Below are 24311 nucleotides of genomic sequence, written 5' to 3'. Positions count from 1 at the left end.
GTTTTTAAGCGTCGAAACCAGGGGGGAAACGACTCCGAAGGATTGGGCCGTCTTATCTTTTCACGCTGACCGAAGACCCATCGATTCACTGAGATTTACTCCGGAGCAAAACTGGTCCGGATCACTAGAGCGCGCATCTCTTCGCTCTGACGCCTGGAGTCGGCTCAGCCAACGGGGATCTCGCAGAGTCAACAACCGTGGCTAGGATGCGGCTGCGATCCCTTCGCGCTTACTCGGGAGTAAGTCCCTTGAAAAAGGGGGGGTGCCTTTTCAATTTATTGGGAGCGTTTTGCAGCCTCTCTCCCCCCCCCAGGCAGGAAAGCCGGGCTCCTGCTGGAGAGGGGAAGCCTTTCGGTGGGGTTACTCTTGAGTAAGGGAAGCATCCGCCTCTTCGAAGCCTCGGAGGTTTCCACTCCAGGCTCGGAGGAGGGGGGGGGAGAGAGAAAGAAAATCCTTGCCTCCGATTGGTGGAAACCTCAAAGATTACCGCCCCCTTCCCTCCCTCCCTCTTTCTCTCTGTGCGACTTGGTCTCAGTACGATGGAGGTTTTCCTCCTGTAAAGTCTGGATGTTTCCTTCTGGGTTTTTAAAATTATATATATCTATATATATCTATTGCCCATCACTAGAAGTTTTTGGAGAGCATCCAAGCAACCCCTTCGAGATCCGCGATGAGAAGAGCCAACCCCTTGAATAAATAAAAATATATATATATATTATCTCTTATTTTCTGTTCTTTTTCGCCCCCTCGGATGTTCCTGGAATTGCTTCCAGACAGGCAAAGCGAGAGACGCCGCGATCAACAGTAGGATCCTTTTTTTTTTTTAAACCCTGTTCTTTTGCTTCTCGTCCGTTCCCAACTTTTACGCGGCGCCGGGACTCGAACCTGGGACGCATCGACGGGGAGTAAAAGGGCGACCTGACTGGAAGAGAGGAAAAAAAAAGTTTGCCGAGGGATTCGAGACGGTGGGTGGCGTGGATCTCGCCCTAGGCAAGCCCCGACGGATGGTTCTGCTTTTCCACCGACCCGAACACCTTCGCCAGCGGATCTTTGCCTGATTAAAGTGGTTGTGGGTTGTTGTTTTTTTTTAAAAGGATTGCGGTGTGTATCTTCTCCTCTCACCTGGGAAGAAACTGGACATTTTAAAAAAGCCACCCCGATTTAACTGGGAATGATGGAGCAGAATCTGGGACCGGCTGGGAAGGGAAGCAGAAGGATCTCAACGCAGCGGCTGGTGTCTTGGAAGGAGAAGTAGAAGGAATTCCGACACACACACACACACACACACACCATATGTTCTGCTACCCTTGTTGGCATGGGCTTCAGGATGGGTCCTCTACCGACCGCCCCCTTAGCCTTCAGCTTGCTGTGCGGGGCTCTACTCTGCAGGGGTGAGTAAGTTGCAAAGTTCTCCTTGTCTCCGGTGGTTATTGACAAAGGCTTCAGGTGCTATTGACAAGAGTCGCGGTTATTGACCAAGGGTTAATGCATTTGTCAACTGAACCTGGATGATGCCCTCCCCCTGTATTTTAAAACATAAGCTTTATAGGGGGAATTGGGGGAGGCTTCTGGTAGGACGAAGATACCCCCTATGGGGTGCAAAGGGCTTTGCTAGAGGGTGAGTCAGTTGCAAAGTTCTCCTTCTCTCCAGTGGTTATTGACAAAGGCTTCAGATGTTATTGACAAGGGTTGCCTGTTATTGACCAAGGTTTAATGCATTTGTCGACCGAACCGACAGCGAAAGAAATCCCATAGACGCCTGTATTTTTTTTTAAACAGACGCTTTATGGGGGAAATGGGGTGAGGTGTGAGGCTTTTGGTGGGATGGAGATGCTCCCTATGGGATGCAAAGGGCTTCTCAAAAGGAAAGCCCCAGCTGGCAACTTCATTGGAAAGGGCACATTGGGTGAGATGTGGAAGCTATTCTGTAAGTAGAGAGTGCCCTGTGGGTTTGAGAAGCCATCTCAGAGAACAAATAAATGTGCATGTATGTACACACATACACATACAGACAGGACCGGCTGCCTGGGATCACACAATCCCCCATCTGTTACTCCATTCTGGTGACTCTGATTGTGTGTGTGTTTACGTGAATCCGCTCTGGATTTGACCCTGAACTATATAGGACTGGTCCAAGATGTCAAATCCGCTTGAATGTTAGGGCCACACATGTTAGACAGTGAAACTCTGAGTGAATCCACTCCTGATGTGAAATCGGGAGCCCCGATCTGTGCCACTCCATCCAGGCCTCGGGGCCCCAGCAATATTCGCCTATGGCGAGTGGCCGTCAACTGGTTGGTGACTATCTGGGCAAGTCTTGGTTAGAGGAATCGATGCTTCTCACTCCCCTCCAGTACATCCGTCTGTTAGCAATGCCTAACAAGAGAGCCAGATGGCTACTCTTGCGTCTTTGTTGCTGCTGATGTCGTCGTTATGGGCTAGGGACTTTAGCAAACTTGTTGACCACTTGATTGCGTAAGCTACGTCGGGAGCGAGAAGAGCCAAGATCCTCCCATGCGTGGAGCAGAGCAGCATTGTGCATTTTCCAAGGGACATTTCCTTCTCTCCCCTTCCTATGAATATTCTAAAAACGTATGTATCCTGCTCAAAGTGACCCTAAGCATGGGGGAACCTCGTCCAGCACAACATCCCTCAATGCCGTTTTCCTGGGAATCGTACATCGCGCCATACAATAATCCCTCCGAGCCTGTTGTGGCATGTCATGCACCAGAGAGGGAAGAAAGACATCTTCTTTGACTTCAGAAAGGTCTCCTTGCTTCTACTTCTATCTCCTTTTATTTCTCTCACCCCTCCACATCCCCAGCACATGGGGGGGGGGGGGCAACAGGGTTCATTTTTTTCTGGTACAGGGAGGGGGTCCCACAGATAGTGGCTGCAAGTCCCTCAATCTTCTTGCTTCTTCCACCGAGGCTGTATTTGCAGGGTAACGATCAGCCGAGCGCGGATGCTCGGAAACTTTGAATGCTTCTCTCCCCTCTCTGTCCTCGGATCGAGGAAACGGTGAGCCTTATCTGCGCCCATTGCTCCGTTGTGATATGCTGTGAACTCTGTGTGTTGTGGGGAGCGGTGGTTGGTTGGTTGTGAGACGGAAGAGAAACTGCACATAGCTAGGCTGGAGAATCTGTGACCCCCCCCCCCTCAGGTATTGATGGGTTCCCATTCCCCTTCGCCCCAGCCCGCCTGGCTAAAGGGGAGGCCAGATTTTGTACGCCGATATTTCAGGCCTTGGAAATTCCATGGTAACTAGATCCTCAATTTTAAATTGTCTTTTAAATGCCAATCTTTTTTTTTTTTTTACAAAGTACTTGAAATTTTGAAATGTTACGGTAGCTAGATACTAGATTTTAAATGGTCTTTTAATGTCAAATGTTTTTAAAAGGTATTTGGAATTTTGGAAGCTGTAAATGTCTATTTTCTCTCTCTGTGTGTGTGATTGGTCTAAGGACCATAACAATAAGCTGTACTGGCTAAAGGGGAGGGATAATGGGAGGTGTAGTCCGTTGATGTCCAGGAATCCAGAAGACTTCCGTAGTCCTCTTATGGACTAGTAACTGGTGGTATTAGATGCCCCTGAATTAGTAAGTGTATAATTGATAGAACAAGGTGCTTAGTGTCTTGAGAGGTGTGGGTTCAATTAGCCACTGAGGCCAATCACATCTCTGTAACTTGACTTATCTTGCATGATTGTAGTGAGAATAAGAAGGAAGGTGGGGAAATGTGATGCAGGAAATATGGGATAAAAATATAGATATTTTTAGGGATGGTTCTTGGACCGGAATGGAGGAGCCTCTTGTCTCCATTGTTTTGAAAAACGGCTGCCCGAGTCATGAACCATCTAGGCTAGTTGCAAATACCAGCAAATCCCAGAATGCCACGGCTGGGTATGTTCCGGATGGAGCCACGGAGAACAACTTTTGTAAGCAGGATATAATCTTTCCGGAAAGGAACAAGCTTGAGGGTGACCGTTCTGAGACAAGTTGCCAGGAAAAAGCCTGCCATGTTTCGAAGGGTTTTCGCGAAGGCTTTCCCGGCTGGGATCTAATGATTGTTGTGGGTTTTTCGGGCTCTTTGGCCATGTTCTGAAGGTTGTTCTTCCTAACGTTTCGCCAGTCTCTGTGGCGGGCATCTTCAGAGGACAGCACACTCTGCTCTGGTGTAGTTGGCTTGGGAGTGGAGTATTTATGGCTGTGAGATCAGCTTTTGTCCTTTTCAGGAGATGGGTGATAAATGTGTCTTGTTGTGGGTGTATTGTTGTGATAAGGAGGAGAGATTACCTGTCACTGTGATTGATGTGTGTGTGTGTGTGTGTGTGTGTGTGTGTGTGGTTTTGCAATATTTTGCCAGTCTTTGGAACAGAAAATCAAAATTTAACGTGAACGTTGTTTTAAGGGCGAAAAACATAAATGTACCAAGTTTCACCTTCCTAGAGGAGGTGGAAGTTTATTAGAACTTAATTTATTGTGCTGTCCCTCTCAGATGTATCTGTGTTTCTTGATCTATGGGAGGGAAAGAACATATAAAGGGCCTTCTCCATTATTATAATAATACAGAATTCCTCAGCAAAATAATTTTTTGGATGCCTTTATAAAAACTCCATACTGAGATCGCACTTTTATAACCACTAAAAAGTGTCTAACAGATGAGACTTTTGGGGGAAATTAATAAAAATATTTTGACATTAGGAATCTGGGAGAGGGTTTTTTTAAATTATTATTTTTGGTAGCTGCTACAGTAAGCTTTGCTTTTAAAAATATTTCCCCATCTCATTTTGAAGGCCTAATCTAAATTCCTAATGCCCCCCCCCCAAGATGCTATCAGATTGTTGACGTTGTGGTTTAAAAGCTGATGCTTCAGTTCTCATTTTGGGCTGTCCGTGGTCTTTAAACCGGTCTACGGGGGGGGTTGTGGTTTCTGAAGGGTCACGGTGCTGAGAGGCACATCTGGCTGACGATGAGATGCTACGATGCGCGAGGGATGTAGACCATCAGCCCCTTGGTTATTGGTTCGTCGCTGCTGGATTCCCCTTGACCCGTAAACAAATTTATTTCTCGTCTTATCTGGGGGGTATCATCCGTTCTCTTCGGGGTGACGTAAGGAGCTTACTAAGAAAAGACACAGCTTTTGTAAGCCATCTTCGGAGATTCCTTGGTTTCCTCTCCTCCTCTATGCTTTGAGAGTACAGTCCAGAAGTCCATGGGTATATCTCATCAGAGAGACACAACCTGCATGAAATTAATCAGTGTTTTATCTCTGTGCCTTTGCTTATAAGAGAGATCTGGGTGGAACGGCAGAGGGAATAATGTCGTGTGAGAGCATTGAAGGAGAAAATAAGAACAGTTATATGGCTATAGAGCACTGTTTCCCAACCTGGGAATCATGACCCCCAAGGGGGTTGCAGACTGCTTTCTGGCAGGTCACCTTATATGCATTACAGTATTTGTTGTTGTTTGGTCCTTAAGTCATGTCCAACTCTTTGTGACCCCATGGACCAGAGCACGCCAGACCCTCCTGTCTTCCACTGCCTCCCGGAGTTGGGTCAAATTCATGTTGGTCGTTTTGATGACCCTGTCCATCCATCTCATCCTCCATCGTCCCCTTCTCCTCTTGCCTTCACCCTTTCCCAATATCAGGGTCTTTTCCAGCGAGTCTTCTCTTCTCATGAGATGGCCAAAGTCTTGGAGCCTCAACTTCAGAATCTGTCCTTCCAGGGAGCACTCGGAGTTGATTTCCTTCAAAATGGATAGGTTTGTTCTCTTACATTATAGCCCTTGTTAAATCATGTCTTCCTTGACCTTTTGGAGCGGGATTTTAAAGTTAGGGTGTATGTGTATGTATGAGCAACAGGCCCCTTGGGGGAAGAAAGAAGCCACTGTTTTCTGAGAAGGGATGTCGTTGCCCCATTAAAAATGTATTTTTATGCAAACATGTGGGGGTGGCAGAGGTGACTTGGCGACTATAAAAGGGGGTTGCGGCTCCAGAAAAGGTTGAGAACCATGGGTCTAGAGCAATGGTGGTGGATGGTATGGTGCGACGTAGGGGGAGGCCCCAGATCCCTTACACTTTCAAAAACGGATGCAAGGGAGAGAGCAGAGGAGGGCTGAAAAAAGATAGCAATGGGACCAAGTGGCTTGTTTTATGGAGTGCCGTCCTCCGTTTGAAACCTTGCCAAATCATCCTTTAGCATTGCTGAGTTTGCATCTCATTCCGCAGGTAGAAAGCTGGCTGGTAAAGAGAGGGAGAAGTTTGCCTGGAAGATTCCTGAGAGGCTAGTTTTCCAACATGCAAGGATTAGTACTTGTACAGATAGAGTTATGCATGGGGGTCCCCATCTTGGAGAATCAAGCAGGGGTAATGATAGTTTGGACTCTTGAACTCAAGAGTCCTTGTAAGGAGACTGGTGGTTCTCAAAAACATCCTACCAGGTCTTAGCAGAATACTGCCCGGGTCATGATCTTGATTCAGCACATTAGCACTGTGGACCTGCTAAGGATGACAGTCCCATTGATCATGGATCTGGCAGTATCCCATGTGTCGCCTAGCAAGTTATATGATGTGCGTTGTATTGTGTTCTGACAGCAGCACGGGGCTGACTTATGGCTCCGAGGTACAGGAGCCAAGCTTGACAACAGATTGCAGTAGGTAATCTCTCAGGACTTGGCCAAATATATATTTATACATATGCTCTAAATATAGCAGGAAGAGATGAGATGAAGGGCCGCACACAAGGCAAGAGAAACACGAGCGGTCTTTGGGCAGAGAAGATTTCACTGCATTTCATCAACGGGGGGATGTAAAGCTTCCCTGGGTGACACAGGACATCTATTCGGCAATGAGTTCACGGTCAGATTGGGGGAGTGAGGGTGAATGGCAGGGGGACAAGATCTGAACAGGGCTTCTATGGACAAACCAGTTTGGTGGTCCTTCGTTCATAATAATTATAACGTGTGTCAAGTCAATTCTGACTTACGGTGACTCTTTTCAGGGTTTTTCCAGGTAGAGAAGTGGTATGCCATTCCTTTCCTCTAGGGGGAGCCCTGGGACTGTGCAGCTGGCCCAAGGCTCCCCAGGCTGGCTTTTTCTCCCAGGAGGCATAGCAGGGACTCAAGCTCCTAACCTCGGGCTCCATAGCCAGAGATCCCAACCATTGAAAAGCTATCCAGCCAGCATTTCATTCATGTAGCTGTCACAACTTGGAAGCTTCTTGACAGCAACTAGGGGACCCCAGCTGGCTGCATGGTTCAGTGGGTAGGGGCACCTAGCTAAGGAGCCAGAGATTTGCCCTGTGAGTCCTAGAAGGCAGACTTGGTTTGCCTGTATGGTCCCAAAGCACCACTGGTAAATTACTTCTGGGTATGATATACCTAGAAAACCCAGGGATAAGTTGCTATAAATCAGAATTGGCATGCCAGCATGCATTTAACTAATAAATGCCTTAATTCATCAATTAATAAGTTAAGGAATACTAAGGAATCAATACAGGCAAATACAGTTATGATGTTCTATGGTGGACAACTAAGAAACATGGGGAACGTTTGTACTTCATCAAACCATTGGCCATCTAGCTACACCTCTCTAGGATTTTTCCAAGTCCTCTAAGGAGATTCCTAGAATTTCATTGTCGTCTCCCATCCAAACATCCACCTGCCTCGACCCTGCTTAGCTTCCACAATCAGCCGAGGTTGAGGTCAAGGCGAAGTCGTAGCCTGCGTGCTTTAGCCACCTGGTGGATAGGACGTCCTCCAAACCTGGTCTCTTTGAGCAGTGGTGATGAAAGAGTTAAGCCAAAACCTGTTCTTGGTAGCATGGGCTGAAATGGGAGAGGATGATGAAGAGAAAGTACAGTCCCCATGTTGCCCAACCCTGCAGGAACAGGGGGTGCATGCCCAATTTTGGCTTCCCCAACAAAAACATCTGGTTGTGGGGAACCTAGATGCTCAACTGGATGGTTCGGTGTTGACAAACATCTGTCCCTCCAGATGTTAGACTACAACTTCCATCAGTCTTACCCAGCATAGCCAACGAAGGACGAGGATGGGATTTGAACTCCACCATCTTCTGGAGGGCCATACATTTCCCATCTCCGAGACGGGCCATTGGCTTGCTCTGGCAGGGATTTTAGAATCATAGAATTATTGACTTGGAAGGGATCTCTAAGACCATCAAGTCAAACCCCCTGCTCAAGGCAGGCATCCAAATCAAAGCAGATCTGATAGGTGATTGTCCAGATTTCTCTTCAATGCCTCCAGTGCTGGAGTGTTCACCACCTTCCAAGTTTATGGGTTCCATTATTGTACTGCTCTAACAGTTAAGAAGTTTTTTTTCCTGATATTCAGCTGAAATCTGGCTTCCTGTTGCTTGAGCCCATTATTACGTGTCCTGCCCTTTGGGGTGATGGAGAGCAGATCCAGCCCCTCCTTTGTATGGGTGCCTTTCAAGTCTTTGAAAAGAGCTGTCATATCTTACAGAGCAACACGGGGTCACAAGGAGAGGATCAACATCTCCAAACTCCTTAGACATTTTGAAAACACCCACATGTTGGGTCAGAAACCCCCCTTCCTTTGTATCTAGATAACGGCTTCCTTGAAAGAGAGAGAGATTTGTGTTCCACACTTAAAAGTTCACGGCTGTTAATTCCCCGGAATCTGTTCTCGAGTGGTAAAACGGCGCTAAAAGCCCGCGGAGGAAGTGTTTGGCTTTAGATAATTTTGCTCTTACGCTTCCAGTGTCTGGTTGAGTTAGTAACTGGAAAAGCTCTTTCTCTCTCTGTATGTGCGCTCATTCTATTTTGGGTCAATTCACTGCCTCGGGTTTCCCAGCGCCTGTCTTTTTCAACCCTAGCGAGTGAATTAACCTAGGGATGTCAACTTCTTTCTTTCCCCCTATTTATTGCCTCTCTTTCATTCCCTCTTTTCTCTCTCTAGCGAAGGATACTAATTTCCTTGAGCCCACGCCTGGCCCAATGCCGTTCCATTCCCCTTGCTAGGCTTGCCCTATCAGTCAGTTCGAGGAACACGGCTCTCCGAGCAGGCGCTGGGCTCAATGTGACGCCGACAAAGTCACTTAAGACGTGCACAGTGAGGTTGCCTGGCACCCCTTCGTCGTTTTGGGTCACTAGTTCGGGGGATTGGCCATTGCCTCCCCTACCATCTGTCTATCCAGGCTGTTGCAGCAGCGTCTTGGATAGCTGAAAGAGATGGTCAACAAAACCATCAGCTGCTTTCTGTCTCAAGAGATACGGAATTTCAGATTGTATTGGGGAACAGTCCGTTGCTTCTGGGCTCATCCCTCTAAGAAGAGGTATGCTGGGTAACTCAATGGATTAGATTTCTGGCTACAGAGCAAGAAGATGGGAGTTGAATTCCTTACTGTTCCTCCTTGGCAGGTTGATGATCCATAGGGTCCCTTCTAGCTCTGCAGTTTTAAGATGATGGTGACGATTGTTATTATTGCTCGAGGAATGCATGCAATTTTTTTTTTAAAAAATCAATATTTAATTTTTGAGGTCTACGTGAAAAATGTACACCTTTATCTCACACCATGGTTCATAATCTTGGGCCCCAGATGTCCTTGGACTAAAATTCCCAGAAGCCTTCAACCCTAGCTGTGTTGGCCAAGGTTCCTGGGAGCTGTAGTCCAATAACATCTGGGGGACCAAGGTTGGGAAATAATGATCCAACACATGGTTGGTATTCATCTTCTGTGGATTTCAAATCACCAATTGCTTCCTGGTCTGTAATTGTTTCTAGGAGTTGTTAGTTAGATGAACCTCTATAAATACACGGGCCCCATTACATTTCTCTCCCCCTCCCCAGGATCTGTTTGGGAATTTTTGCATATAAAGTACGCTCTCTGTTTCCTTAAGAAGTCTTTGGCCTTTCCTAATGGGGCCAGAAAAGGAGAGAAGCCATTTAGTAACAAAGCATGGAGTGAAATCTCACAAATTAAACAAGGAAGTGCCACTGTTTCCTCTTTAAGTTGTCTGAGGGAGCAATATCAGAACTGACCACTAGGGGGGACCACTGAGGCTTCCCCCCCCCTTTCTGGCATGTTACTAATACACAATGCTGGCTAATAAATAAAGTTAATAAAGAGCAGTGATAACAATAACAACAACCAGATGGTTACAAAAATAATGAATGAATCAAGAAGCTGGTTTGTGTGTGTGTGTGTGTTTTAATTCCAAACTCTGTGCATTAGATTTGGCTCTGGGCATGACATTGCCAACATGTTTCTAGATTTCATTTCAACAAAAGGAATGGCTACAAGGGTACATTTAGATTTCCAGATAAATGGATGAGTACCCAAGGCTAGGAAACGAGCGGAGCTAAGTGGGAATGTCTCAAACCATTGCGGGTCGGTCAGGGTGGGTGGGTTTCGCCAGGATGTTAACATCAGCCACTCTGAGATTTGCAAAGAAAGAGCCAGAGAGCAGCACAATAGATAAATATCTTGATTTGTGAGCCTTGATGTAAACCAGCTTTGTAAAACTACAAAGCAAATCACATGTAAGAAAAAAAAATTGGTTGGGGGAAAAAAAACGCTGATATGCGAGTTTACTGATGCAGAAGAGAATTTTAAAAGAGGGAGAGAAAGAGAGCGGGGTGAAGAATGAAAAGATTTTGCAAATGGACTGAGTGCCAGGTTGGAATCCGTGGGGCTGTTGAGGTCTCCCGAGCACACCCAAAAAAGCTGGCTATTTTTTAGCACACTAAAAATGAGCATAAAATAAATGGAAAGTAGTGAAAGTCTCTTGGGCCGGGTGTAATGGAAGTTGAGATTTAATATACGGAGTTTGTTCTCTTCTTACAGAAGGGATCAAAATTGCCTGGTTGTTTTGCAGAAACTTGACCAACACTAAGAACAAACCTCATTCTAATTTCCCCCAGACCCTTAACTTGAAAAGACAGGAAGTTAGACCAAAGCTGTCTAGAATTTCCATCCAAAGCCTATCAAGTTTTCTCAAAATCCGTGTTACTGACTGTGCCATAAAGCTCTGGACTAGAAATGGGGCAGTGTTGGTTTCTATTAAGGCACTCACCAGAGATTCGTAGAGATTAGTACACGAATATCTGTTTAGTGTCGTGAGGACTATAGAAAACAGTACAAGAACAGCATGATTGTGAGTAGCTCCCATTGAGCTCAACAGAGCTCATTTCCATGTAAACATAGTCAGGATTGGGTGTTTACTACAGCTAAAAATGTTCAGTGCTTTTAGTTTAGAAGGAGTTCCTTCCTTCCTTCCTTCCTTCCTTCCTTCCTTCCTTCCTTCCTTCCTTCCTTCCTTCCTTCCTTCCTTCCTTCCTCTTATCCATCATCAGCTCCTTCCTTCCTTCCTTCCTTCCTTCCTTCCTTCCTTCCTTCCTTCCTTCCTTCCTTCCTTCCTTCCTTCCTTGATTTCTTTCTTGATTTCTTGCTTTCTCGCTTTCTTGCTTTCTTTCTTGATTTCTTTCTTTCTTTTCTTTGCTTTCTTTTCTTTCTTTCTTTTCTTTCTTTTCTTTAATTTCAATTTCCACTCTTCCATATAATCAGAGTGTTTTCCTTTAGCGTCTGCTGGAAACAAAAGGCTTATCTCTCTACTGGCCTGGAATAAAGAGTAGCAGACAATGAGTCGACACCGTGGAGAAGATAATACGGTATTGATGTCTCCGCAGCCACTAATTTTCACCCATCCCAGCGGGGCTTCAAACGGAGAGGTGGGAGCCATTTGCCACCTGCCGACAGGAGACCAGTGTTTACAGACATCATTTGCTTGCAATCCCTGGAGATTATTTATAGAAAAACAGGTCAGGATCAGAGGGCGTGCTCCATGATTTCTAAATATCGTTGCACTTCGCTGAAAAGTGGGCTGCCATTATTTCTGACACTTCTCTGCAAGAGCACACATGGTGTGCGTATATATATTTGCCAGGGGATAATTTTCTATTACGTTGATCAAAACATGTTGGAAATCAAGGAAGACTCTAAGGTAGAGGTTCTTCCTCCAAGGGTCACCAGCTGTGTTGACTCTAGTGTTTGGTTGAGGTTGGGCACATGGTGCCACCAGATTTCTTACGTGAGCCCTTATCCTAGCATGGGGCTCTTCCTTCCTAATGTGCTGAGGGTCTTGCATACACACAGATGCCAGGCTGGTGCTTAGCTCTGATCTCCACTTACTTGCCTCACTATTGCACACAGAGGTGGGTTGTCATCTCCACCGACACGCTGGCTAAATGACCACCGCACATAAGGCTGAGCAAGTGCTCATCTATCATTCCAAAACTGTTGGTGACTGACACATGGGGCCAGATGGTTGTTTGGGTATGATCCTCCCCCATGTGCTTTTGGATGGAAAGGAACTTTCATTTCCACCCACACACTGACTAGCATCGTATATAGGCCTGGGCTGTTGCAAGTGTATCTGTTTTGCTTGTATGTGGAGTCGGTTGTTGTTTCACATAGTTAAGGCTGACCGTGATTTCCACCCAGATGCTTACAGGACCGCTATTGCACATAGCAGCACGGTGTCACCCATCCAGGATCCCTGACTACTTATTTAACACTTTAAGAAGAATGCCAAGTAGACTGGAGAAGTTCAGAAGAGTGCAACAAGGATGATCAGAGGGCTGGAGACCAAGCTCTATGAGGAAAGACCGAAAGAACTGGACATGTTAAGCCTTGAGAAAAGAAGAGTGAGGGGAGAGAGAGAGAGCGCAGTTCTGAAATATTTGAAAGGTGGTCATACAGAGGGGCAGGATCTGTTCCTGATTATCCCAGAGTGCGGGACATGTAAGAATGGGCTTAAGCTACAGGAAGCCAAATTCAGGCTGAATATCATGAAAAACTTCCTAACTGTTAGAGCAGTCTGACAACGGAACTTATGTCCAACACTGGAGGCATTGAAGAGACCATTGGACCTCTCAGATCTAATTTTATTTGCACTCCTGCACTGAGCAGAGGGTTGGGCTAGATGCCCTTAGAGGCCCCTTCCAATTCTATAATTCTGTACGTTACTATTTCACTAAACACCACACCCGTCCAGGACCCCTGCCCATCTGCTTGCTATTGCACACGGTGCTTAATCCTTTCCTGTCCATCATCTCCATATGCAAACTAGCCTGCTATTTCTCACGAGTGTGAAATTTAACAGGACCATGGAAGGTCTTGTTGCATCAGACCAAGTCCAGTGGCATCTACCCTTCTATGTCCTGCCGCAGCCTGGTTTAGAAGCCCTCCACCAAGCCTAGATGTGGTGGCCTTCCCTTGTTGGTTCATTTCCTCCCCACCCTTTTGGAGAAGTGTTGCCTCTTGACGTGGAAGCTCCTTGAGCAATTCAGGATGAAAACCATTAACAAATCCATTTTCCACGGCTTAAAACAACAAACCAACCCATCGGAGTTCCCTTGGATTCATTTCGGAGCAAACGACGTCCAGAGCACCAGCTTGCCAGTGTGATTTATCCCAGATGTTTTTCCTGCAGAAGTAGAACATTCCTTCACATTCACATCTGGTTGGCCTTGCCAGGGTGGCCATGGGTCTTCCTTTGTAGGGGGGGAAGTTCTCTATTTGTTGACGGGCCATCTGACCCCAGAGAAAGAACCACGAGAAGCTAGAACAAAGACCTTTGATTCAACCACCAATAATTTTCTTGCTGTATCTTAGTGGGATTTTCCCTCCCTCTTATTTTGTCATGGGGAAGGTGCTCATTGCTGTTTTTCCTAGTGCTGAATGCCTGCAGGATGACGGCTCCTAAGCCTTCAACCCATTTTACATCCTCTCCTCCGCATTTCCAGAGACAGCGTTTGACCTTTTCTTCCACCTGACCGGCTGCAGAAGGCTTGTTTGGGTTCTGAAAGGATTCTTTTCTTCTTCGTTAACGGCACTGTGCAAAGCTAAGAGCTTCTCTCTCTCTTTTTGTGAGCTCAAAAATACCCCCTGTCCCCGAGGAACGCCTGCTTGTTGTGGATCAAACGCACAGCCTCGCATGCCGGTAATCAACCTCTGTTCGTTGGCCACGAAAATTGGTGCTGTTAACAGTCAAGGGAGGCTTTGCGACTGGTGTTCCTGTGATGTTTACAGGTAGATGGGGAGGTTGTTTTGCCTCTTTACAAGGTTGGCGATTTGCGACATAACGACCCTTGAGTTCACTCTAGCTTTGGATGAATTGCGATCAAGGGCCAATTGACATTGGCTGAAAGAGAGTCAATGACTCTTGGCTTCCTCTAGTTTTTATTTTCCTCCTCTTTATTATCATCTCTCCCCCCCCCCCTCGGAGCACCTGATTTTCATTCAAGAGAAAGTATCCTGTGTCACGGCCACCGATCCTCTCTCTGAAGGCCCTTCCGTTGATTTAATGGATTTATAGTGGGCTTCTGAGCACTTGCACGCTTGTGTGAAACGAGTTACAAGTTTACTGCTTGCTTGCTTGCTTGCTTGCTTGCTTGCTTGCTTGCTTGCTTGCTTGCTTGCTTGTTTATTTATTTATTTATTTATTTATTTATTTATTTATTTTGTCTGTCTGTCTGTCTGTCTGTCTGTCTGTCTGTCTGTCTGTCTGTCTGTCTGTGGCATTATCTACGTAGTGACTTTGCCACCACCAAAATAACCACAACGGAAACCCAAATTCCACCCCATCTCAGAAATATACATAAAGAACTTGAACATTAAAAAAAAAAAGACCACCAATGTAAAAAAAAAAATTCAAGATGGCGCCCACAGCAAAAAAAGATCTCCAGAAGCAAGGTAAAGCGACACTCTCTTTATCCAAGCTAGCCAATATGCTTGGACAAATGCTGTAGCTTCAGGGTGTTTCCAATACATATTTTCAATCCTATATGTGAAAAGAATTTTTAGTCATTGAGGGCCTCTTCTGGGCTTTTGAAAAGCAACGCCTAAAAGATTGTCACCCAGATTCTGATGGTGAATTGACCCATGGCCACAGTGGACCATGGAAGAGCTTGGGGGCACATGGAAGGACCATGTGGTGCTCAGTTCTCATCTCCAGAGCCTTCCTTCTGCCTCCCACAGTGGTGGCAGGAGACTCCGAGCAGGCAGGGCCAGTGGATATCAGCATGAACTTTAAAGGTACTCTCCAAGGTGCTGAACAGGTGGACTAAAACCTGGAGTGGATTCATCGCCCCACCGGATTGGGAGTCAGTTGCTACCTCTCCCACTGAAGGCATCTACATGCAGCCTACTTAATGCTATGGGCCATCCTCACCATTGGTTAGAGCAGTGTTTCACACCTAAGACCACTAGTCATTCCACTGCTGGTTTGCTACTGAATACTGAAAAATCTTCATGCCCATGCTTCCATCTGTGTGTGTAGATATAATTAGTATCATAGTAATGCTTTCCCCCACAACTCCCAGGAGAGCGGTGAAGCTTAATTTGTTGATATTTCTACATCCTCCAAGGAAAACCCTCTTTCCTAAACACTGAAATAATAGATATTTTCAGAAGTGGGCACACATGAATGCATAAAAGCTTTCAGCGGTTGCTGCTAAGAAACAACCCAATCACTTGGTACGGGTAATCATGGGGTAATGTTTGGCATTTACGTTGTGCTTTAGCGCTGGACCACTTAAGCATTTTGCAAACAGATGTTTCTCAAATGGTTGTTTTCTTCAGTGATGGTAATACCAGGGTAGGAACAAGGAATTATGGTGTACAGCAGGATTTAATCCTTTTTCTGATCCTCCTTCAGGTATCTTTTTCGGTAGCAACAGGGAGGGCAACCATAGCTCCACCCTGGAACACATATTTTCCATTCAGAGGGCTTAGGACTTGCTGGCGGCTAGTTCTGCACAGCCAGTAACGGAGAAGATTTCTGTCTGAGACCTGAGCAAAATGTATTGATTGCATTAGCATCAGGAAGTGAGATGGGAGAAGCAATTTGACTTGTTTTAAGATAGTCCCCTACATTTAAGGAAATTCAGGATTATGGCATATAGTTTGCATGCAGCTTCAAAACAGTCCCATATTCGACCCATCACTGGGCTGGTTATAACCTATAAAGCCCTAAACAGCTTGAGTCCAAGCTATCTCAAAGACTGCATCTCCATGAGCCTGCTCGAGTGTGAAGATCATCATCTTTTGGTCCCACCCACAGGTGCATTTGGTAGGGACCCAGGAGAGGGCCTTCTCTGTGGCTGTTCCCAGTCTTTGGAACTCCCTCCCACTGGAGGTCAGACTGGCTCCATCTCTTCTGTCCTTCCTAAGCAGGCAAAGACCTTTCTCTTCAGGTGGACTTTCCCTTAGTGATTGGTTGTTTAAGAGGGGCTTAGATCAGTGGCTTAAGTCTCTGGCTTGTAGATCAAAGATTAGGAGTTCAATTCTCCACTGTGCCTTCTTGACAGGAGCTAGACTTGATCATCTGAAGGGTCCTTTCCAGCTCCATTTCCAGCTCCATAATTTAATGATGATGATGATGCAGAAAAAGCAATGGCTTGGGGCAACACCTCACCCACAACATTGCTTCCTTGTCTGGCAACTCTGCTACCCCTGCCTGTTTGCATGCATCACGATGCCAATGGTTCCTGTTGGAGTGGCTGTAGTATTCTTTGCCTTCTCTGCTCCGGGCTCTGATCACGCAGGGCCAATGAATCTTAGCCTGAAATTTAAAGGCACTCTCCAAGGTGCTGAACATCTGTGCCATTCCTGAAAGGGGCTGGATTTGATGATCCAGAGGGTCCCTTCCAGCTCAGCAGTTCTCAGATGATGATGATGACTTTAAATCACTTTTTGTAATGCTTTGATCTAACCCTTACTTTTGAGAACCTCTTACCACCAAGAGTGACTTACAGCCTCCCTTCCATCTGGACTACGGTGCATCACAGACTGGTCTACTCTCTGGAAACTGCAGAGTAATGGCGATTTTGGTGGGTGAAATCCCAACGTCCATCTATTTCAAGGCTCCTCGTGAAGCCTCCGAGCTGTAGGCTCCCGTTGAACTTTCTTGAGGTCAGTGCTTGGAAATTCATTTACAATCAAATCAGCCGTAGTGATGAAACCACAACGCTCTAATAAGAAGGCTCGCCTGACATTTAAATGTGGTCGTCCTAAGTGATAATGCCACAGTCCTCAGCTAAGAGGAAAGATCCACACCCTTAGGGATTATCCACGCAGGAACATCACAATTATGGAAAAGTCCTATCAGAAGAGTAACTTGTCTTTAATTATTTTCTCCCCTCTTTTGCTTGGCTGTTGTTTCAGGGTGGAGGTCAAGATTGGTCTCCTTGGTTGTTGTTGATGAGATGATCATTGAGGGTTGCTGAACCTCACGACTTAAAATTGTTTTCTAAAATCTGTTGTCTTGAGAAGTCCTGAATCCCACAGCAGACAGTTGCATGGTGCTGCAAAGTTTTGAATTTTGTGGTTAAACTCTTTTTTTTTTGCAACACAATAGAAGTATAGAGACTCACAGAAGAGAACAGCTTCAAGTCCCCCAGACAATCCACCCCTTTCTCATTCAGGTCTGAAGAACTCACTCTGGTCTCAAGAACTCACTCTGAGACATTCGTGGGAGAAAGAATAAAAAAGTTTCATTATTTGCAGCTGTGAACAGATCAAGAGACCTCAGTGAGGAATGTCTAAACTCAAGACTTCCTGATTTTAAGGCAAGATTAAGGGAAAGGGTCCTCCCCAACCCCCCAGCTTTTCTGCATTTTGTGCAAAATGAGTCTCGAGCAGTATGCACAAATTTTTGCATCCTTTTTCTTTGTGAACCAAGGCCCACAGCCAACGTGGGTGGAGTATCCGTATGTTGAAAAAGGAGCAGAAACACAGCTCCCTGCTTCTCATTTTAAAAAGATTTTGCAGGGAGATTGCGATGATCACAGTTCGGAACAAAAACGGTGCTTGAAAACCCAAGATCTCTTGAGACAAGACCCTCTCACAGGCGTGGTGAAATTTGTGCCGTTCGTCACCTTCACAAGCCGGACTGAGACAGGACAGGATTTATATATCCTATTGCACATCTCCACTGTAGCGCTATTGAGAATGTCACAAAAGTATTCATAGTCCCCTCCCTTTTTTAAAAGAAGACTAGTGTCTTGTGTGCATTGAGGCCGAGTTCAAGAGGCCCAGTTCTGAACAGACAGAGGAAGGAAGAACGAATAACTCCCCTACCAGTTCTAGTTCTCTGTCATTCTGGTTGCATGAAATGAAGTAGGTCTCATGGGGCAACGTCATGGCGGGATAAACACAGTAGGGCCCCATAATTAAAGATAGAGTCATAAGGCCTAGAGAAACGCAGTTGGCTTTAAGGTTTGCTATCCATGACCATATCACTAGTGGGTCTCTGTCTGGCGATGTACCATCCCAGCTTATTGAACCTTTGGCCTTCTCAATGGTGACATCCTTTTGAGGGCCGATTTCAAGGGCTTGCTGTAGTTCTTCTCGGTGGAGAGAGGGCAAGCCACCGTAAGTTAAGGTTTTGTTGCTTGGGGAAGGGCTCAACTCTCCCAATTTCAAAGATGCTCACTGCTGGGCAACAGTGCAGAGAGATTTCAGGTTCGCAAAAGGCCCCTCTCCCTTACCTGATGTGATTGCTGAAGGGAAGTGGCTTCATTCAATCAGTTCTGTTTAGAATAAAGGAATCTGACGGCTGTTGCGCAACCCTTAGGAGAAGATTAGAAGGGAGAAAGGTTCCTTTTGATTAAGTCAAGGCCTGAAATTACTTACAGAGAGAGTGGGAAGAGCTTCTGCTGAATTTTTGAGGCAGGAAAATGCGTTTGCAAGGCTTATGGATCTATTGCATGTCATTGATTTAGAAGCTCCTCTCCCACAAACCGCTTCTGCTATGTTGACTCTCTTTCAGAGTTTTCCAGGTAGAGAATACACAGAAGTACTTTCACATTCCCTTCCTCTAGGGGGCATCCTGGGACTGTGCAGCTGGCCCAAGGCTACCCAGGCTGGCTTTTCTCCCTGGAGGCACAGTGGGGAATCGAACTCCCAACCTCTGGCTCCACAGCCAGATGCTTCCATGACTGATTGAGCCAGCCAGCTAAGCCTTTGTTTCTTGCTGCAATATATCTGGAGAGGAAGCCTCCTCAGTGCTTCCAGTAGCCTTGTTGGTCTTTAACTCTATAGAGCAGTGGTCTTCAACCTTGGGCCTCCAGATGTTCTTGGACTTCAACTCCCAGAAATCCTGGCCAGAGGAGGTGGTGGTGTAGGCTTCTGGGAGTTGTAGTCCAAGAACATCTGGAGGCCCAAGGTTGTGGACCTCTGCTATAGAGCAGTGGTCCCAACCTTGGGCTTCCAGATGTTCTTGGCCTTCAACTCCCAGAAATCCTGGCCAGCAGAGGCAGCAGTGAAGGCTTCTGGGAGTTGTAGTTCAAGAACATCTGGAAGCCCAAAGTTGGGGACCATTGCTATAGAGAGCATTTCTGGGAGAATTCTGGGGAAAATCAGGGATTTGAAATCTGGAAAAAAAAACTTGAATGGGAAACTTCTAGTGGGTATCCCTCCAGGTGCCCCAGTGTGTCCATGGGGGCCACATGACCGGTCCACCCCCCATTTCTGTGATTTCACTTCTAAACCCAAAAGAATCCTGAATGATCAGATTCCTGGATGATAAGATTTAGACTTTCCCCCCGCTCAATCAACAGACAAGAGTCTAGGTATGAACTCTGCTTTTATATTAATATATCACGCCAGGTAGTCCTTTGGCATGATGACATCAGCAGAACTTGGGAAGTTTAATTATATTCTTAATTACAGCTCTGCATTGAATTAGGAATCTATTATGGAAAGGGTAATTGAAACCCTGCGGAGACCGACCGTCTGCTAACATCTGATCGTAGCCCACAATGTATTTTCTCTTCACTTTCTGGCTAAACTTTAAGTAATGAAGTTTTGTTTTAAAAAACACAGAAGAAGACACACACATATGCGCACACACCCTAATATTTTAGTCGGGGTGGTTTAAATTAATTGACAAGAGAAATATAATTAGGGGCTAAGCTGGCGGGCTGAGGATCCTGAAATAATCACCGGGAAATGGATTGTGTTTTGCAGAGTAATTAAGGCTTTCCAAAGGTAATGTTGGGCTGAGGCAGTGCGGAAGGTAGGTGGTGCATGCATGCACAAATACACACACACACACGGGCAAATGCTTCCAGAGTTGATGCTATCCATCGAGACGCAGGGGATTTTTGGCTCTCTGGCTGTTGGCTGGAATCCAACAGGTTCCACCAGCCTCAGCCCACCTGGCCCATGGACAAGAAAGGTGAGGAGATACCTTCAAAAAGATTGCGCTTCATGTGGTAGAAAAATCATCTTCTGTAGAAAGGGGGGAAAGAGCATTTAGGTAAAGCCTGGGGATGGTTTCCTCGAGTCCTATTCAGAGGCCATCTGAGGACATCAGAAAGTTGTTTCAATTGAGTCAGGAAGAATGGATATCTCGTTCCACTTTGATTTACACTCTGGATCAAAATCGGGATTTAAATTTGGATTGCCAGCGTCCCACCGACTTGTCTTAGGACATCAACATGCCCGTAACTTTTTTTTGATTTTGCTGTTATGCCCCTGGGATTTAAGATTTTGAAGATGGCTTCGATTTTTCAGCAGAACAGGTGTCTGGTGCTTCCTGGCCCTCTCTCCTCTTTGGTGGTTCAGGCCCATTTCTAAGCCGGAACTATCTTTAAAGGCAAATGGTTGCGACGGAGGCTGTCCTATTTGGGACCCATCCTGAGAAGGCAGGATGCTCTGGGAAAGACAAGAATATTAAGAAAGGTTGAAGGCAAACAGGAAAAGAGGACGACTCAAGATGAGATGGAGTGACTTGCTAAAAGAAGTCATAAATAAACGTGGGTTTGCAAGAGGCGAGCAAAGCCATTGAGGACAAGGACATTCTGGAGGTCACATATGGGGCTGCCATATGTCGAAGGTGACTTGAGGGCATTTAAGAGCAACAATATTTTTTTAAAAATGAAGAAGCCCAGATATTTGAAGCTTTGGGAAAGATACACGGGACTTGGGAAGCCATGACCAATCCCAACTTACCCAAGCAAGCAAGCAGGCAACACCTACCGTATTTTTCGCTCCATAAGACGCACCTTTCCATAAGACGCACCAATTTTATAGGAGAAGAAAACAGGAAAATATAATCTGTTTTCTTTGCTCCATAAGACGCACAGACTTTCCACCCCCCTGTTTTATGGGGAAAAAGTGCGTCTTATGGTGCGAAAAATACGGTAATGCTTTCTCTTTTTTCCCCCTTTCTAAAGAAGATGGTTTTCGTGAAGATGCTGGCCCTTTGCCATCTCTCACGCTGATCATGGATGACCCAGCCCTTCCATAAAACAACACGTCCATCTTTAGTTTGCAGAGACCCTGCTTGGCCAGAGGACGAGATTTCTAGATTTCTAGAAATCAAACCGGCACAGGGGAAATAATAATGTGTCGGAGGTTGAATCCCGCCGCCTCCCCCGCCCCCGGATCCCCTAAGCCGAGGGTTGTGAGTTTTTGCTCTCTTGCCTCCAACAAACGCGGGCCGAGTGCAGGTGGTGGAGAAATCCTTCACGGTTAAGACCCCCGAGTGGACAAAAGCACAGAGGGGGGAACCCGAGGGTCAGAATGGAGATGAAAGAAGCAGCCGCCTCGGCTTTGGCCCGCCAATCCCTTCCTGCCTGGATGCTTTTTGCATTCCAGCCCTCTTCCCGACTAGTTCTCTCTGGCTGCTTTTTTTGGAGGGGGGGGCAGCTTTGTGCTTTTGACATGCAGCCGCTAAACGCCAACAGACTCCCTCCATTCCATAATAACGTTTTGCTCCAGAATTATATTTCTTTCCTTTCCTTCTTCAGGATCAGCTGCTCCCCAGAGATGTCATTACATAAAGGTCCTGAGAACTGTGTTTCTTAAATGCATACATTGAGAAAATAAATAAAGAAACCATTGTGGGGGGAGTGATTGGGGGGGGCTGTTCTTTATTGCATTCCCTCCCCTTTACATCTTTTTGGCTCTCCGGCCGGGTGCCTTTGTGGGCTGTAAGTGAACTCACTTTAAGCAGGTGATCTAAGAGTGCTTTGACTGCTTAATAATATTAACCTTAGAACTGCAGTGCTGGAAGGGACCTCATAGATCATCAAGTCCAGCCCCTGACAAGAGGTGTAGCAGGGAATCGAACTCCCAACCTCTGGCTCCACAGCCAGAGACCTAAACCAGCTTAGTCAATATGTTTTCGCATTTTCTGGTTCTTGAATCCGCTGTGGGTTTTAGTATGAACTTCTCTGCCCTCCTCACATACAACCCTGTTTGAATGTAGGCCAGTTGGTATTGAAACGGGACTATGATTCTGGGCTGTCAAGTCAACGTTGACTTACGGCAACCCCGTAAGTTGAGTGATCTCCAAACGGCCCTGTCCTCAGTGGTCCTGTTCAGCTCTTGTAAGCTCTAGCGTGCGGGCGCCGATGAGCCAAGGAAGGCCTGCACGAAGCACAACGAAGAGAACTTCTGCCTGGCGGTGCCGGGCCTGCGAAGAGGCAGATGCGTCACAAACCCTACATTGTCCCTCTCAGCAGCTGTCCACCCTTAGCCGGGGTTTTCTAAGCCTCTGTTCTTTCACGGCTCCGCACAGACAAAATGAATGTCGGACATGGCGCACCGTCCAATATTTCACTGACGGAAATAAGGCTCTTCTTGTATCCTGGTTCCGTCCTTTTTTGGAGAGCACTCTCACCAAAGAGCAGCCGAAGCCCGCGTCGCCCCTCCATTTTGTGCGGCTGAAAGGCAAAGAGGCGGGAAACACTCTCCATTTTGAGGTCCTGTGCTCTTTCCCTGAATTCCATTGGCTTTCCTCACACCCCTTTGCTTTGCATCTGTTTCCCAGAGTTTATTTTTTTGTTTCCCAAATAGATATGTGTGGGGATTTCTTCCTGGTGTATTTGCCTTCAGCAAATGAAGTCCGTGCTCGCAGGTAAACGGACGTTGTATTTTTTTTTGTAAAAGCTAATTCTTGACCATCCTGTAAAGATGGGTCAGGAGCACTGTTTCCGTCCTGGATTGCTGTGTCATTGCGCCGATCCATCGCCCCGATATTTATTCAATTCCTCCACTTTGACCTCGTCTTTCCTCCGATGAGCTCAACGTGACAGTCTCAGTTTTCCTCCTCCTCTCTTTCACTTCGCAACAACCCTGCGAGGTAGTGAGACTGTACATGTGAGAGAGTAAGGAAACGGGTCTGAACACAGTTGGGAACTCAAGTTGTGGGACTCACTGTCAAGTTGGACTTAAGGGTACCAGTGACTCAACTTGGACTCGACTAATGACTCAGAACTCACCCAACCACCTTCTCTTTTTTTCTGGGGAAAGAGCTTGTTTTTAATAGGGACTTGAATTTGGGACTTGGGACTTGGTTCTAAAGGCTCAGACTTGGGACTTGGGACCACAGACTTGGACTCAGACCTAAGGACTCGCCAATATCCCTGGGTCTAATCGCCCTGTGACCTTCCCGTTCATAGGAATTTGAACACGGTCGCCCTAGGTCCTCTTCGTCCAGAGGTCTCGCCACGACCCCCGCCTTGGCCAAGCAAAACACAAAGACTGTTAGACAAACGCCAGAAAGAGCAAAATGGGCTGAAAAGAATTAGTAGATGGAAGCCTCTGCTGGACTGTTTTTTTTTTGCCGCTGAGCTGTCTTTCCACAGGAGTTGGGCAAGCTTGTCCGTCAGCTCATGATTTCTGAAGTGGGGTGTCTTCAGATGTTCCCATGTTAGAGGCACTTCTTGTCCTTTTTCTTCTAGGGTCCTCTTCTGGGGGTCATCAAGTAGCCATCAAAAGACTACATCTTAAGCATATGAGATTTCCCCATGTAGAACGTAGTCTCTCTCTCTCTCTCTCTCTCTCTCTCTCTCTCTCTCTCTCTCTCTCTCTCTCTCTGTGTGTGTGTGTGTTGGAGAGAGAAGGAGAGCTTTCCCTGCCCCCCACACTTAGCATGGTTTATGAGCCTTTCCCCAGCTGTAAATGCCAGATTTGTCTCCTCGGTTTCCCTAAACCGATTCATGTGAGTGTTCTTAGGGCTTGAGCCTAAATTTATTATGAAGGGGGAGGGGAGGAGAGGAGAGGAGGGTGGAATGGAGCCCTTTTTAATAATGTGATTGCTTCATCTGTATTCAGTGCCAAGCTTGCGGCCCCACAGTGAACTTCTTAGCGGTTTAACCCCCTCCTGACAATAAGCCTGATGCAAACAGGATAGGGGGGAAAAAGAGAGAGAAATCCCCATGATTTGAACCGGCCCTGTTTCATCCCCCTGAGAAAGCAGTGGGAACATTTTTGACCTCCAGTCGTCCATTTGTTTGGAGAGCTACAAGTGA

General features: G+C 46.3%; 1 protein-coding gene across 1 annotated transcript in view; it reads left to right on the top strand.

Moving 5' to 3' along the window:
- The first annotated feature begins 536 nt into the window (after positions 1-536).
- Positions 537-24311, top strand: part of TMEM132C (transmembrane protein 132C) — a 137323-nt gene continuing 113548 nt past the window's right edge. The window contains exon 1 of the mRNA XM_072983077.2: positions 537-1391. Within this exon, the coding sequence (XP_072839178.2) occupies positions 1316-1391 (76 nt within the window). The 5' untranslated portion in view covers positions 537-1315. The remainder of the gene's footprint in view (positions 1392-24311) is intronic.

The sequence above is a fragment of the Pogona vitticeps genome, chromosome 14 (genome assembly GCF_051106095.1).
Source record: "Pogona vitticeps strain Pit_001003342236 chromosome 14, PviZW2.1, whole genome shotgun sequence".
In the NCBI taxonomy this organism is placed as follows: domain Eukaryota; kingdom Metazoa; phylum Chordata; class Lepidosauria; order Squamata; family Agamidae; genus Pogona; species Pogona vitticeps.
The sequence above is the reverse complement of the archived record's forward strand: the minus strand, read 5'-3'. Positions and strand labels throughout refer to the sequence as shown.